Source organism: Poecilia reticulata, chromosome 20, assembly GCF_904066995.2.
Source record: "Poecilia reticulata chromosome 20, P_reticulata-male-v2, whole genome shotgun sequence".
NCBI lineage: Eukaryota > Metazoa > Chordata > Actinopteri > Cyprinodontiformes > Poeciliidae > Poecilia > Poecilia reticulata.
In genome coordinates, this window is record NC_088849.1 from 13,349,475 (window position 1) to 13,362,602 (window position 13,128).

At 40.7% G+C, this 13,128-nt stretch overlaps 1 protein-coding gene and 1 non-coding gene across 2 annotated transcripts; both read right to left on the bottom strand.

The window, feature by feature from the left end:
* Positions 1–4,674: 4,674 nt before the first annotated feature.
* trnar-ccg (transfer RNA arginine (anticodon CCG)) lies at positions 4,675–4,747 on the bottom strand. The gene has a single exon. It is a non-coding gene; the product is annotated as a tRNA-Arg (tRNA).
* Positions 4,748–5,332: 585 nt separating this feature from the next.
* Positions 5,333–12,400, bottom strand: fbxo15 (F-box protein 15). The gene is made up of 9 exons (XM_008438644.3): positions 12,047–12,400; positions 11,781–11,885; positions 10,896–11,126; positions 8,943–9,146; positions 8,718–8,847; positions 8,486–8,568; positions 7,615–7,760; positions 6,984–7,108; positions 5,333–5,736 (listed from the first exon to the last, which is right to left on the bottom strand). The coding sequence occupies exons 1-9, from the start codon at positions 12,115–12,117 to the stop codon at positions 5,473–5,475; spliced, it is 1,359 nt and encodes a 452-aa protein (XP_008436866.2). The 5' UTR covers positions 12,118–12,400; the 3' UTR covers positions 5,333–5,472.
* Between the last annotated feature and the right edge of the window lie 728 nt (positions 12,401–13,128).

Consider the following 13,128-nt stretch of genomic DNA (forward strand, 5'->3'; position numbering starts at 1 on the left):
TTCCGCCGCCTCCCGCTGCTCCTCCGCCGCCTCCCGCTGCTCCTCCGCCACCTCCCGCTGCTCTTCCGCCGCCTCCCGCTGCTCTTCCACCGCCTCCCGCTGCTCCTCCGTCGCCTCCCGTTGCTCCTCCGTCACCTCCCGCTGCTCTTCCTCCGCCTCCCGCTGCTCCTCCGTCGCTTCCCGCTGCTCCTCCGCTGCTCCTCCACCGCCTCCCGCTGCTCCTCTGCCGCCGTCTCCAGAGTCTGCCGCTGCTCCTCGCCTCCCTGTGCTCTGTCCTGCCTCCGCTTCCCTGGGGCTGGGCCTTTTGGGCTCAGTCTCCTGCTGGGGGACTTTGCCCCCTGCATCAGTGCCGCCCGCCGGACCCGCCTCCAGGGTCCACCTCTGCCTACTGGATCATTTCAGTGGAGATTTCAGACTGTGGCAGGAAGCCGGAGTGCCCGGAGAGAAACCTGCAAACAGGAAACCTGTCAAATCTTTTTACCTTTTGTCCTCTGGTGTCTGATCAATTCCTTTCATAAATGTAAATGAATCCGTTGTTGGACATGTCTTCACTGCAGTCGCTGTCTGCAGTGAAGACATGCTCATTGTCTGCCTTCATGGTTCGTTCTCCTTTCATTACATAACAGTAGAAGTCTGTCAGGTTTGGATCCCCACAGATGACGGAGGACAGGTGGTACGTCTCCGTCCCACATTCTGCAGGGACATCGATGGTCTGAGTGACTTTGGTTTGGTGCTTCCTGGTCAACCTGTGCAGAAAAAACACCAGGACCTTGTTATCGGTCAGGCAGTGTTTTTTCTGCCAGGGTGACCCGCAGCCTGAACAACGGCGTTTGCAGGCCAAATCCAACCAGTATTCAAGCAGTATACTAATACTGGTTGAAAATAACACCGGTGGAAGGGCAATCATGGCGCCATTGTTCAGGAGCCTGAGGGAAGTGGCTCCACAGTTAGAGCAGGAGTCGTTGTCGTACAACTCTCTATCTGTGTCACCGCCAAACGAATCCATCCAGACCAGCACAGACTCCAGCAAACTTTTTAAGTCGTAGTCCTTTCCCACTCCTGATGGCAGCTTCTTCTCCCTCAGCTCCATCAGAACTGGGGAAAGATCTTTCTGACTAAAATGCTTGCCGGGCTGATGGACAGCTGAGAAGAGGAGACTCCCACAGCAGGGGATGGACGTTGCCTCCAGAAAAACCCTTTCTTTAGCTAGACACCGCTTGGTGACGCTTAGGTTTAGGATGCACTGGAAAGCAGCGTTCACCCAGCTGTTGTGGAGCTCATCGGAGAACTTGAAAAAGTTCTCCTCGGCTTGTCCTTGTCCTGCAGATGTCCTCCCTACATCCAGCAGATCCGACCCAACGCTATCTACTGAATTAACGTCAGGAGAACAGGAAACCTCGACATCAACGGAAACATTTGCATTTAGAGGTGGATTGTTGGATAAATGAGCAACTCCGTTATCTGAAATACAAAGTTCCCCGTCCGGGGAACTTTGTATTTCAAAGGACCCTCTGAAAGTGCCCTTCAGAGGACTCTCCTGTACGGAAAGCGATGGGACCAACGAAACCAAAGCTTTGGCTGTCACTTCAGCCACAGCTTTAGCTGCGAGATCAGCCGCAGACAAATCTTCCCCAGCCGGGTTAGATTTTTCTGCGACTGAACTCTCACCCTCACGGTGTACCATCGTCTCCGAACAAACCTCCCCAGCCGGGTCGGTTTGTCCGGAGACAGTACTGTCGTCCTCTGTACCGTCTCGTACAGAGGACGAGATGGAGTCCGAGGTCCCAATATCCATCGCCTTTTGAGAACAAACCTCCCCAGCCGGGTCGGTTTGTTTTTTGGAACTGGATGGAAATCCTCTCCAAAACGGATCGTCCTCTTCATCCTGATCGTTTTCTTCGTTGGAATCCTTCCCTGGAAAAAAACGATCGCACACTTTCTTCATCCCGGTGGTCACGGCATATCCGATGCCCCAACCAACCGGGATTATCAGGGGAACAAGCGCCGTCGCAAAACTAAACATTGTTGCTCTACACAAATCTGAAACTCCAAGAAATGTCTGGATCCTGACTGATGCTTAGAGATTCCAGCATTCATGCATTAGAACTTCTTTGATCTACTGTGATGTCATAATGTCATGTATGGCCTCATCAGTGAGCTCACTGGACTTCTGGCGCCACATCTTGCTTCTGATCGTTGCTATGGAAATGATCAGATCAGTTCTGCATGACTCAAGCTGACATAAATACTTAAATAAAATGTTATACTTTTTATTTATTTAACATGGAGAGATGAATAGATTTGTATATGATTTAATTTTTGCTTTTGTGGTTCTCCATACCTGCTTTGGTATAAATGGTCTGAAGCCTTTTATCCACTATTATTTTTAATTACTGTTAATTCATTAGGATTATTCATGTATTAATCATTGCACAATGCTAGGAACAGTCTGGGACTTGTTATGTTTATTTGTATTCATTTTTGTAGACAATTTAATGCTGTGACTATTTTACCAAACACAAGAAACAAAAGCAGAAGAGCAATCTAGGCATGCACTTATACATCCTTTTATTCAAGTCCAGAACCCAGAAGTTCTTGGTTTGTGTCATTCAGGAGCCTTGGTGATAAAAAGGCTTCATGATTGTATTTCAAAGGCAGATTTCAAGAACAAGAAACCCAAACTGACCCAAACTCGGGCAAGAGTTTGGGTCAGGTGCTATTTCAAGATGTAGACGTGTGTAGGAATCTCCATTGTCAGTAACACAGAATAGCATGTCTTAGTAGGTGTGTGTGTGTGTGTGTGTGTGCGTGTGTGTGTGCGTGTGCGTGTGTGTGTGTGTGTGTGTGTGTGTGTGTGTGTGTGTGTGCGTGCGTGTGTGTGTGTGTGTGTGTGCGTGTGTGTGTGTGGGAGAAGACTGTGGCTATACCTGCAAGACCTTTTTGAATAAAGAATATGTGCTTTAAAATTAAAATTATGGCGTCAGCTAATCTCCCTGCTGTTGGATTTCTTTTAGTTGACAGAGGACTAAATGAGAGCTGTGTCAATGGCCTGTGAGGTTGAATTATTTGTGGGTCCAGCTGGTCACTCACAAGGGAGAGAATTAAAAGCTAAAAATGGAAGCAATTTTCTTCCAAGATTAGCTGGGGAGGAAGCTAAAGAAGATAAGTTTAATGAAGAATCGTGCCTCTACATTTTGCTTTTTCTTGTGGATAATGTTGCCTTTGTTTTTGGTGTGCTGTTTTACAAGGCTCGTAGGGTAATTATGAGAAATGAAAACTATGTTAAAAAGAGATTACTGTCATGTTGTGCCGATGAGAGTAAGAAGACATGTCTGTTTGGAGCTTTTGTTGAGCCGACGGAATAAGGGGAATAAAAGCGGCGGTGAGTGCAGAAAGTTCATTGTTTACCAAAGAGAGCCCTCTGCTGGAGAACCGCCTTGTTTAAACTCCCATTTAAATAAACCTACATTACGTTACTGCTTGTGCATTCACGTCACACATTTTATAAAGGAGAATAAATGTGTTTGGATAAGTTATTATTTTCTGCAAAAGCAAACTCTGGGATTCACAGATCTTCGCCCCAGCAGCACCTGTAAAGCCTTTTGAGCCGTTACGTGTCTCAAACGACATGAATAACTGTCTCATATTTCTCCAGACCATTACCAACACACATTACCCTTGGGTCCTGCTTTTGTCATATAAAAAGGAATGAAGAAGTGCCAGGATGAGGCAGATGATGATGGCAGCAAACAGCAGTATAAAGGCCATTGAGATTGAAATGTGTGGCAACTGGAAGAGCCATAAATGGTAGATATTAAAGTCCAGGCAATGGCAATTGAGTATTATTTGTCAGTTTATTACATGCCCCACACTTTTTCAATATGGCCTTATGGCATGAGGATGCTGTTTATGGTTATTCTCCGGTATCAAATTAAGTCCAGCTTTGAGTGCGAATGAAAAGCTAACGAAAATACAAAATAAAGTAAGCCCTGGTGGTTTCTCCTGCTGATTGTGTCTGATTTTAGCTTTGAAACCTGGGAAAAAACTAAAGATAATTTCTTTAGTTGTTTAGTAATATAATGCAAATAATGTACAAAACTAAGTGTCTTTCAAGGTGATGACGGCCCTATTAACAACAAAAGCAAGAGATTTTGTACTTGCCTTGGCAAATAATCTAATTTCCATCTGAAAAAGGAAATTAAAAGGAAATTGAAATAGGTTACTTTTGGCAATGCAATTGAGCATGTGCTGATTTTAGCTTGTTTTTTATTGGAGCAAAAATAAAATAAACGTGATCTGACCCTAGATTTAAATTTAAAAATTACAAAACTATCAAAATGTAAAAATTAGCTAATAGAGCATTATGCATTATGAAGGGTCAAAAGTGCCACAGTGTTAGATACATACATATATTTTACTTTCTTTAAAGTGAGAGGCTTTTACATGTATTTCCTTTGGAATTGGAACTGCTTTTCAATCCTCATGTTATGCTAATTTCCAAGGAACATCAGTAATATTCCTGGGTCAGTTTGACCTGTGGAATGTATAATCATGCAATCATGTAGGAAACCCAAAAAATTCCCGAAAACATTCTTGTATCTGATTATTAACTTCAATACTAACCATCATCCAAAAACCTTTCACTGATGTAATTTCTTAGTGACTTGCATTAACCGACCCAGGTGGGACTTGAACCCACAATCCCCAGCTCCGGAGGCTGATGCCTTATCCATTAGGCCACTGGGCCACAGGATGCAGTGGCCAGACGGATGAAAAAGATTGATCTCCTGGAAATGGATGTATCAGTTTTCTTCTAAATGATAATTGAGAAAATATGATGTAATCAAAACTTAACATGTTTTTGAGATACTAAATTTTGCAACCGAGAGATAAGGGAATACTTTGTAAGTTTACAGACAGTAGAATACAGGTCAAAATAACGGTTACATAATAGCACGGCATTTTACCAAACCAAATTAGTGTAAAATAGAAAAAATAAGCGTTATAGATATAATACATATTATTCTCTTTAAAATCAACCTGTGCTGCAAAATATATTTGTGTAGAGATACTTTGAACAACATCTAGAGCGCCTTAATTTTCATTATGCTAAACATCCATATCTTCATAAAACACAAATCTCAAGAGCTCTTTGTGTTTTTAAGCACAATTACAAAGGTTCACTGTAAATGTACGGTTGATATTTCTAGAGTTCAGGCTGCCTGGAGCTTTTTGGCAATACGACAGGGAATGAAGTCTCAAAATTCATGGTTTTTTTTCCTTTTAATTCTTTTATCCACTTATAACTGTGAAAATTAGAAGGACCAGCATGTCAGGGTTTCAAGCACACCATTTATTCAGTGCAGTCACAAGGCAACGCGTCAGACTTAACACTTCACCTGACAGTTTCCCACTGAATGGACAATTTGTAAAACCACTGCAGATGTAAAATACAACAGAGATGCACACTGATCAGTAATCTCTGCTGAAATGTTTGTTGACAAACAAAACACTCACATAGACAACTAAGCTGACGACAAAGTACTTCTTTGCAGTCATCTTTTCAAGCTGCATCTTCGCCTGAATGTTTGAGTCCTCATATTGGATGAGATAGTGTTCGCCATCATAGTCATATGAGACGGCTGCCTCCTCCGGCTCCATGGAAATGGGAGTAGTGACACGACTGAATTGGTTTCCGAATTCGTCCAGCAGCGTTAGAGACATAATGCAGCAATTCTGGAAAAGTGTTGCAAAGCACACATGAGTCAGCAGTTGGTGGATTATCACAGTTGATTTCATCACATCATTTTGCAGTTGACACATACAGAAAGTTTTGTCACCGTCTGCAGGCATATATTTTCCCAGCAATTAGCCACGAAACCCCCCCCCCCCCCAAAAAAAAAAACCTTCAGTACCATTTTGGTGTGTAAAGTCAGATTGAAAAGTGAGAATGTAAACATTTAAGTCGTGAACAATCTGCCTTGCAGAACTGCTGCTTTTATGATGAACAAAATCTAATAGTTGGTCCGACAACGTCTCCACCTGCAGTAGAGTATAACTATCATAGCGAAAGCATCTTTTCAGCTAACTCCAGCCAGAAGAAGCAAGTAGAGCTTTTGGCTAAATGCAAGACATTTCTAGAGATTAGATGGTTTCAGTTCAGGAAGAAGTATGTCAGACAAACTAACCCAATCTGCATACTACAAACCACTGTTTGTAGGTATTGAATTTATGGATAGATAGTTGAGAAAATTGTACAACGTCTTGAAAGAAAGGCTGTCACAACAAGGCGGCATAATTTCCATGACAACAGACAGCGGGGTTACGGTTGTTAGACAGATTGGCAAGTGGGAGTAGGTACCGCCACTGAGTCTGATGCTTTATGCTTCAGGATTAAACAACCGGCTGCGTTGTCTCCTTCAGTATTTTGTTTGCATTTTGCACTTCTACAAAATGTCCGTTGCAGAAGCAAATACAACCAGTACGCTTATTGTTAAAGTTTATGTCTGGAAAACAAGCAAGCTTGATACATCTGAAGTAGGTTGGTTTTTAAAATCAACAAAATATTCTGCTAGTTAATGTCATTCATCTAACTTTTAAGATGTAAGTGTATGGTCTATCAGTTTGTTTGTCTTTTTTATTCTGTAATTGAACAATTTTGTTAACGTATATCAAAATTGTAAGCAGGACGTATTTGATTCAAGATAAGATTTTTATTAAAATTTATATATGGTAATTAATCGATATTCAGTTTAACCACTAACTCAATATTCATCAAATAATATTTGATGTACATTTACTGCAATATTGTTCATCATTTTTATAAAATATTCCTCATCTACAAGCTTCCTCTGCCGCTGATTTTTTTTTTTTTTTCCAGCGGTTTTGTTGCAAAATGTTTTTTTGTTTTTTTTTTTTTACCCAGTGTACTCTGACAATGCACTTTTGGTGTGAAACAGACAGACGCAGTTCACATGAGGTACCTCCACTGTGCCTTGCAAGGCTTCACATCGCCAGGGCAGGACTGGTTTCCCAGAAAGCTGGATGTGCTGTGAGGAGTCGGTTCTGCTGATGGCAGTGAGCTGGATCCATCCGTCAGAGATGTGAGCTGGTCGCAGACAACACATAACAAATGGATCTTAATTCTTAAGAAGCTATATGTAAAAATATATTTAAAGTAGTTTTGCATCAAATGAGTTTAAAACCTGGAGAAAATTAAGCATAAAAATCTTAAAACACTTATGTAAACCCTTAAAATATGTTTCTTAACTAAGGAAAATTGCTTTATGTTCACAAAATGCAATGGATTAAGTAAGAAATTGTGAAAAGTTTTGCATGACGAATAGAAAATAGCTCGGTTTTTTAATTAAATAAAAATATGGCGTCTTTATTTGAAAAACTTATTCAAGCTAAGTGTTAAACTTTCAAAAATAGCAGTCATAGCATGATGATAGGCTTCAATAAGAGAAACTAAATCTCATTATATGTGGAAATTGACAGTCAAAGAGACCAAAACAAAAAGCAGTGCTTGAATTTATACATTATCGCCTGATTTTTAGCACACATCTAAACCACTGCAGTACGGCTTTGAGGTTATGATGAGAAAAAAGTTACCTCTGTGACAAAAAAGCTGGGAAAAGCTTTCTGACATGAGTTTGCATACAGTGTTGTGGAGAACAATATGTAGTTTGTAACCATGGAGACCGTATTCGGGGTCTATGTCATCAAAAGGGGGTTGGATGATTGGCTCTACATAGGAACTGAAGCAGAGAAACATGTTAAAGATTACACAAAAAAGGAGAAAATTGCCATTGCATTACAAAGACATTTCAGAGACGTATTTGTTTGTAGGACTAATGTCTGTGCATACTGCAAATATACTGAACACTTCCAAATCTCCAGTAGAGGGAGCCAAATCCACTGTTTGCTAAATAGAATTTAGCCCTGAAAAAGTGTATTGCTATGTTGTTTTGTGTTCAAAATGTCAGATTAGTTTTTGCTAATCTGCCATTCAGGACAGATTTGCTGAGTGCACAATTAGTTACTACATAGATGTAGTCTTGATGAGTTCTGCCACTTGAGTTATGAATTTTTGCAGCGGCATTGAATAGTTTCTGTGAGCCTCTTGAATCCTATTCTGATCAATGCTATAAATGTCAGATATTTGTCATTGTAAAAAAAAAACGTTTTACATATATATATATATATATATATATATATATATATATATATATATATATATATATATAGAGAGAGAGAGAGAGAGAGAGAGAGAGAGAGAGAGAGAGAGAGAGAGAGAGAGAGAGAGAGAGAGAGAGAGAGAGAGAGAGAGAGAGAGAGAGAGAAAATTGTGTTTTTTCTTTCCAAATTGCAATTTTGCTGTACTTTTGCTCTTTCATATACATTGACGGTGTTGGTTGTAACACAATATTCAAAAGGTATTGCAAGTATTGCAGTGGAAAAGTGTGACTGCGTTGCTGCTTGCCAATCATGAGATCCACGAGTGCTTCTCTCCACCAGTCTGTAGAAGTGCAGAGTGAAGATAATGAACGCCACAGAGCCCCCGTCCTGCAAAAAGAGTCATCTCATGCATATCTCGCAATTCTCCCTGCTAAATCAGTCACGTTGACCTGAATGATTACCTCTCACACTGCTTTAGCTACAATAATTAGTGGATAATAATGAAGAAAGAAAACAGCTGCCTGCGAAGGTATTACCCTCCATAGACCAATGATGGTTCCAGGCTGTAATAACTTCAGCAGCACGAATTGGTCCTGTCCAATGACCTGTGCGCATTTAGTTAGAGGCTGCATGTCTAGGGTTGCCACCAGGGATCTCTTGCTGGGTCTGACAGAACAAGCATAGAGCACAGCTGGTTTCACAAAGAGATGAGAGGACAAGAGGGAGAAAAGGGTTGAACTGGATGCTGTAGCTGTCTTAACTTCTTTAGGCCGGGGCAGCTGAAGGCAATCCTCCTGACGCCGTGTAGTTGAAGGCTGAAAATCTCCTCGTAGTTTGGCAAGCGGTCTCCACCACACCAGCACAGAGTCAGTGAAGTCTCAGAGAAGCGGGACCAGCTCAGCTCCAATGTACTCTCGCGTCCAGACATATCAGTGACGGTCAGCTCCCAGGTGACACGCAAGTTCCTAGAGGAGGATAGCACAATGTTGAAATAGAGCAATAGGAGCCGAGGAGTGACACACTAGCATGTGAGAGTTCAGCTACTATTTCTCAAAGCTAGGTTTGACAAGAAAAGGCAGCTTAATCTAAATATTGAGCAAAAAAAAGGGGCAGGATTTGCCAAAAGCTGACTGCTGCTTTTTTTTTTTTTTAAATCACCAAAATTGTAAACCCCAACGGCTGTAATGTTTCTTATGTCAGTGCAAGACAATTGCATGACTCCTTTTAAGCTGTTCTGACTAATGAAATGATGTGCAACGAATGAAATGAAACGGCAGCTGTTGTGATAAATCTCCTGATCCAATTCTGTCTAAACTGTGATTCACGACTGCCCCCACTGTGATGTAGCCAGCTTCTCACTGAGGCACCAACCAATATCAATTAGGTGAGGGAACAAAGCTTAAAAACTGGAGCAGCCCAGGAGGGCCCCGAATGACCCAGGAGATTTCACTCCGTGTCGTCTGTGTGTGTGCGATGTCTTGTGAAATGATTATTACCAAGGTAAATCGCATGCTCCTCAGTGTCTCTAACAGACAAAACCCCCTGTAGGGAATTGTCTCAGCTGGTGGGATGAAGAAGTGGGGGCTAGGGGGAGATGGCAAGGCGTGTGTCTGCATGTGTGTATTGGCACTGAGGGTTTGACGGGGCTAAGTAATTTATTTCACCAATTCCGACAGCCTCTGCAAAGAACACAATTATTTCTACTTCCCCCCTCTATAGCACAACAACTGCTTCAGAAGTCAAAATTGAGTGCTGCACAACCTCTAATCAGAGGTTATAAAAACACACCAGAACCCACAGTAGAGGAACTGGAGGAGCTCCACCTCCTCCCCTCCACCTGTGAGCCAGTATCCCCTTTGTGCAGAAGCCGCATTCAGACGCAGACCTCCTCTCTCACCTTTAATAAGAAAATGTCATTAAGTGCGCACAATATGAAAAACAAACCATGCTCTGTTTTGGATTGGAGGCAGATTGTCTCTTCTGTCTGCCCTTGAACCATCTCAGCAGCAAAGGCTGAATTTAAAAAGTTTTACTCCTTTTTTATAGTGGTTGGGGGAAAAGAAATCCATCCAGCTCAGCTTAAAGTTGAGGAAAAGAATTAGAAACCTTAAAAGAGGCCAATATGGATCAAGAAAAATACAAAGTATATTCACGTGATCCCAAATAAATTGCTCATTTGGTTGGTTTTATTTAATGAGAACTTTATGAGTTCTCAATTAGTTCAATGATCTGTCAATAAAATCACTTATTGACAGATAACATATCAGGTGTGTAACTTGTAATGTCCTTTGAGGTGCTGTGCACACAGAGACGAATCCAGTACATTTTCATAAATGATGAAAAAAAAAAAAAAAAAGTACGTCCAAACAGTACGCAGCACCACAGAAAACACTGCAGTAGGTATGCCGAGTTAATGGATGGTGCTCTAACTCTGTCACAGAATAACAAAACAACACAGATCACCACCAAACGGTGCAATATGTGTGATTTATGAGAGTGGAGGAGCATGCAGGTTACACAGACAAATGGAGCTACCACGGCAGTATTTCATTTAAGATGACTGGCATGTACACACTGATACATGAAAGTGGCATTTTTTAAAATCATCCACTTTGGAGGACAGCCTAAATAACAAAAATGTTTCACGATACACATAGTCTTACTTCCATGTGGATGGCGCCAACATGTGGTCGTTTATCTGTTTTTAACAATACCTGAGGACTTGCTCTGTTTGACTCGGCAAACCAGTGTGGCTGTTGATGGGTCCAAGAAGACGTTTCCATTTTTTCATCTCACGATGTGCTACTGTCTTGACATGCAGCTCTTTCCAGTAACCCGCAGCATGGTCCCTAGTCTTCTTGGATAAAAGCTGGACATTCACGATCTTAGCTTTTTGCTTTTCATTGTTGCAAATGTCACCAATGTATAGCTTCTTCCAGAGAACACTGCATGAAGAGAGTTGAGAGTAACAGAAGATTGTTGGTAAAAACACATGAAAAGACTGATATTTAAAGTAAACAGACATGTTCTCTAGTGTGAACAATGGTCATTAATGCATGCATTGACATTTTATATTTGTCAATCTTAAACGGAATCTTTTATATTACTAGGTTTTCAATCCCTCATTAAACTTTCAGCAACTGCCACTCCTTTAAATCTGCATTTTAGTTTAGAACCGGTTTTGGATTTTTTTTAAAAACAACATTCAGATGCATTATGCCATGTACCCTGCCAAGTACCGATCTCTTTGATGTGCTTCACATAAAATAATGTGAATTATATTTGACAAAGAAATACAGCCTTGCTGTCACAGTTTAACAACATGTACATCTTGGTCTGGGAGTATAAATGCTCTCTTGTTTAATACTTACAAAAGTATTGTGAGAAACTATCAATGCACAACAATTCAGTGATATAAACAGCAATGAACAAAAATGCAACACTTAATGAAGCATTATAAGTCAAACTCTTTTTTTTTTGTCTGAGGAGTTCAATATTTTACACGAATCCAAAAATATTATTTGCTTATGGATTAAAAAAAAAAAACATAGGAGATTTAATTACACCTAATGTATTAATTATCACTGGATGAAACTTACTTATTACTGGCAAGCTGATAGAACAGCTTATTAGTGTGACTCATGCTGAAAAGTGCATAGGCATCCAGGTATGACAGAATTTTATCCAGTATCTCAAGTGGTAGTCTGCAAAATAGAAAATGAGACATGCATGATTCCAAAACATTTTCAATGTTAATCGTCTTGCGTTTACTTTTTTTTTTTTACACTTTTTCTCTTTCTACAGCGCGCCATGTATGTAACACTAAAATACATAATACAAAGGAGAAAGGGAGTTCTGGCATTACTTGTCGAAGTTCTTTTGCGTGGACGTCGCCACAGCCCGCAGTCTGGAAGGTACCGCTTTTGAAGATGCCATTTGTTTTCCTCAATTTTTTAGAACGGACAGAGCCGCCGATCACGTTAACACAAGTTTGTTACTAAAGCAAAAACTCTATAGAACCATTAAAATTCACAGAAACACGCGTATGGTTAGTTTTTTTTCACCGAATTTATATCTGTCTGTAAAAAAACAATACGTAGAGGTTTTACTCTCCGCGTCTCGTTGCCATGGTGATGACAGAGCGTGATTCTTAACTTCCGGTGCAAAGGATAGTATGGTGTAGTGAATTGCCAACCAACCAATAGGCAGAAGTTGCCTTAAGACACCGCCCCTCATTTGCATAATGAGGCAGAAACGCGTTGTACAGTAAAAAGAAGACGAGAAAATGTAAAAACAAAATGCATGTTGAAAACGCACAAGATATATTGATGAAAACACGTTTAAGGAAAAGGCAAAACAACATTTCTTGATGAAAACGCATGAGTAAATAATAGAAAAAACAAAATATATATATTTCTGCTTTTATTTAAGGCAGTCTAATCACCATTTACGCACATATTCACACGCTGTCAATAGCAAGTTACTGGACTGTAGCCACAGTTGCCCTGGGGCAGTTTGACAGAAGCCCTTTGACCACCGCCACCATCCACATCTGTTTGTCTTGCCAAACAGATGTGGATGGAGTGGGAATCGAACCAATGGGTGGGTTTTAACCTGAAACTTGAGTAAGATTCCCAAACCAAAACAGGTAAATACATTTGTCTCTTCACCCAAGTTTAGGATAGAGGTGGCATCTTACACTGCAGAAAATAAGATTTCTCTATTCGAATTTAAACATTACTTCAATATTGAGACCGTATTTCAAGTAAGAGCATACAGTATCATTAATATCTGCACAGATGCAATGAGACAGATGGTCTGGCAGATACTGTAAGTGGTTGTGCAAACATAAAGTGGGCCAGCTTGGAGTTTTAGTATGCTTTACTTGCGTTATGTGTAAAGATAACTTGCAAAAGAGTTAGCAATAGAGGTGTATAGAGCATAAAA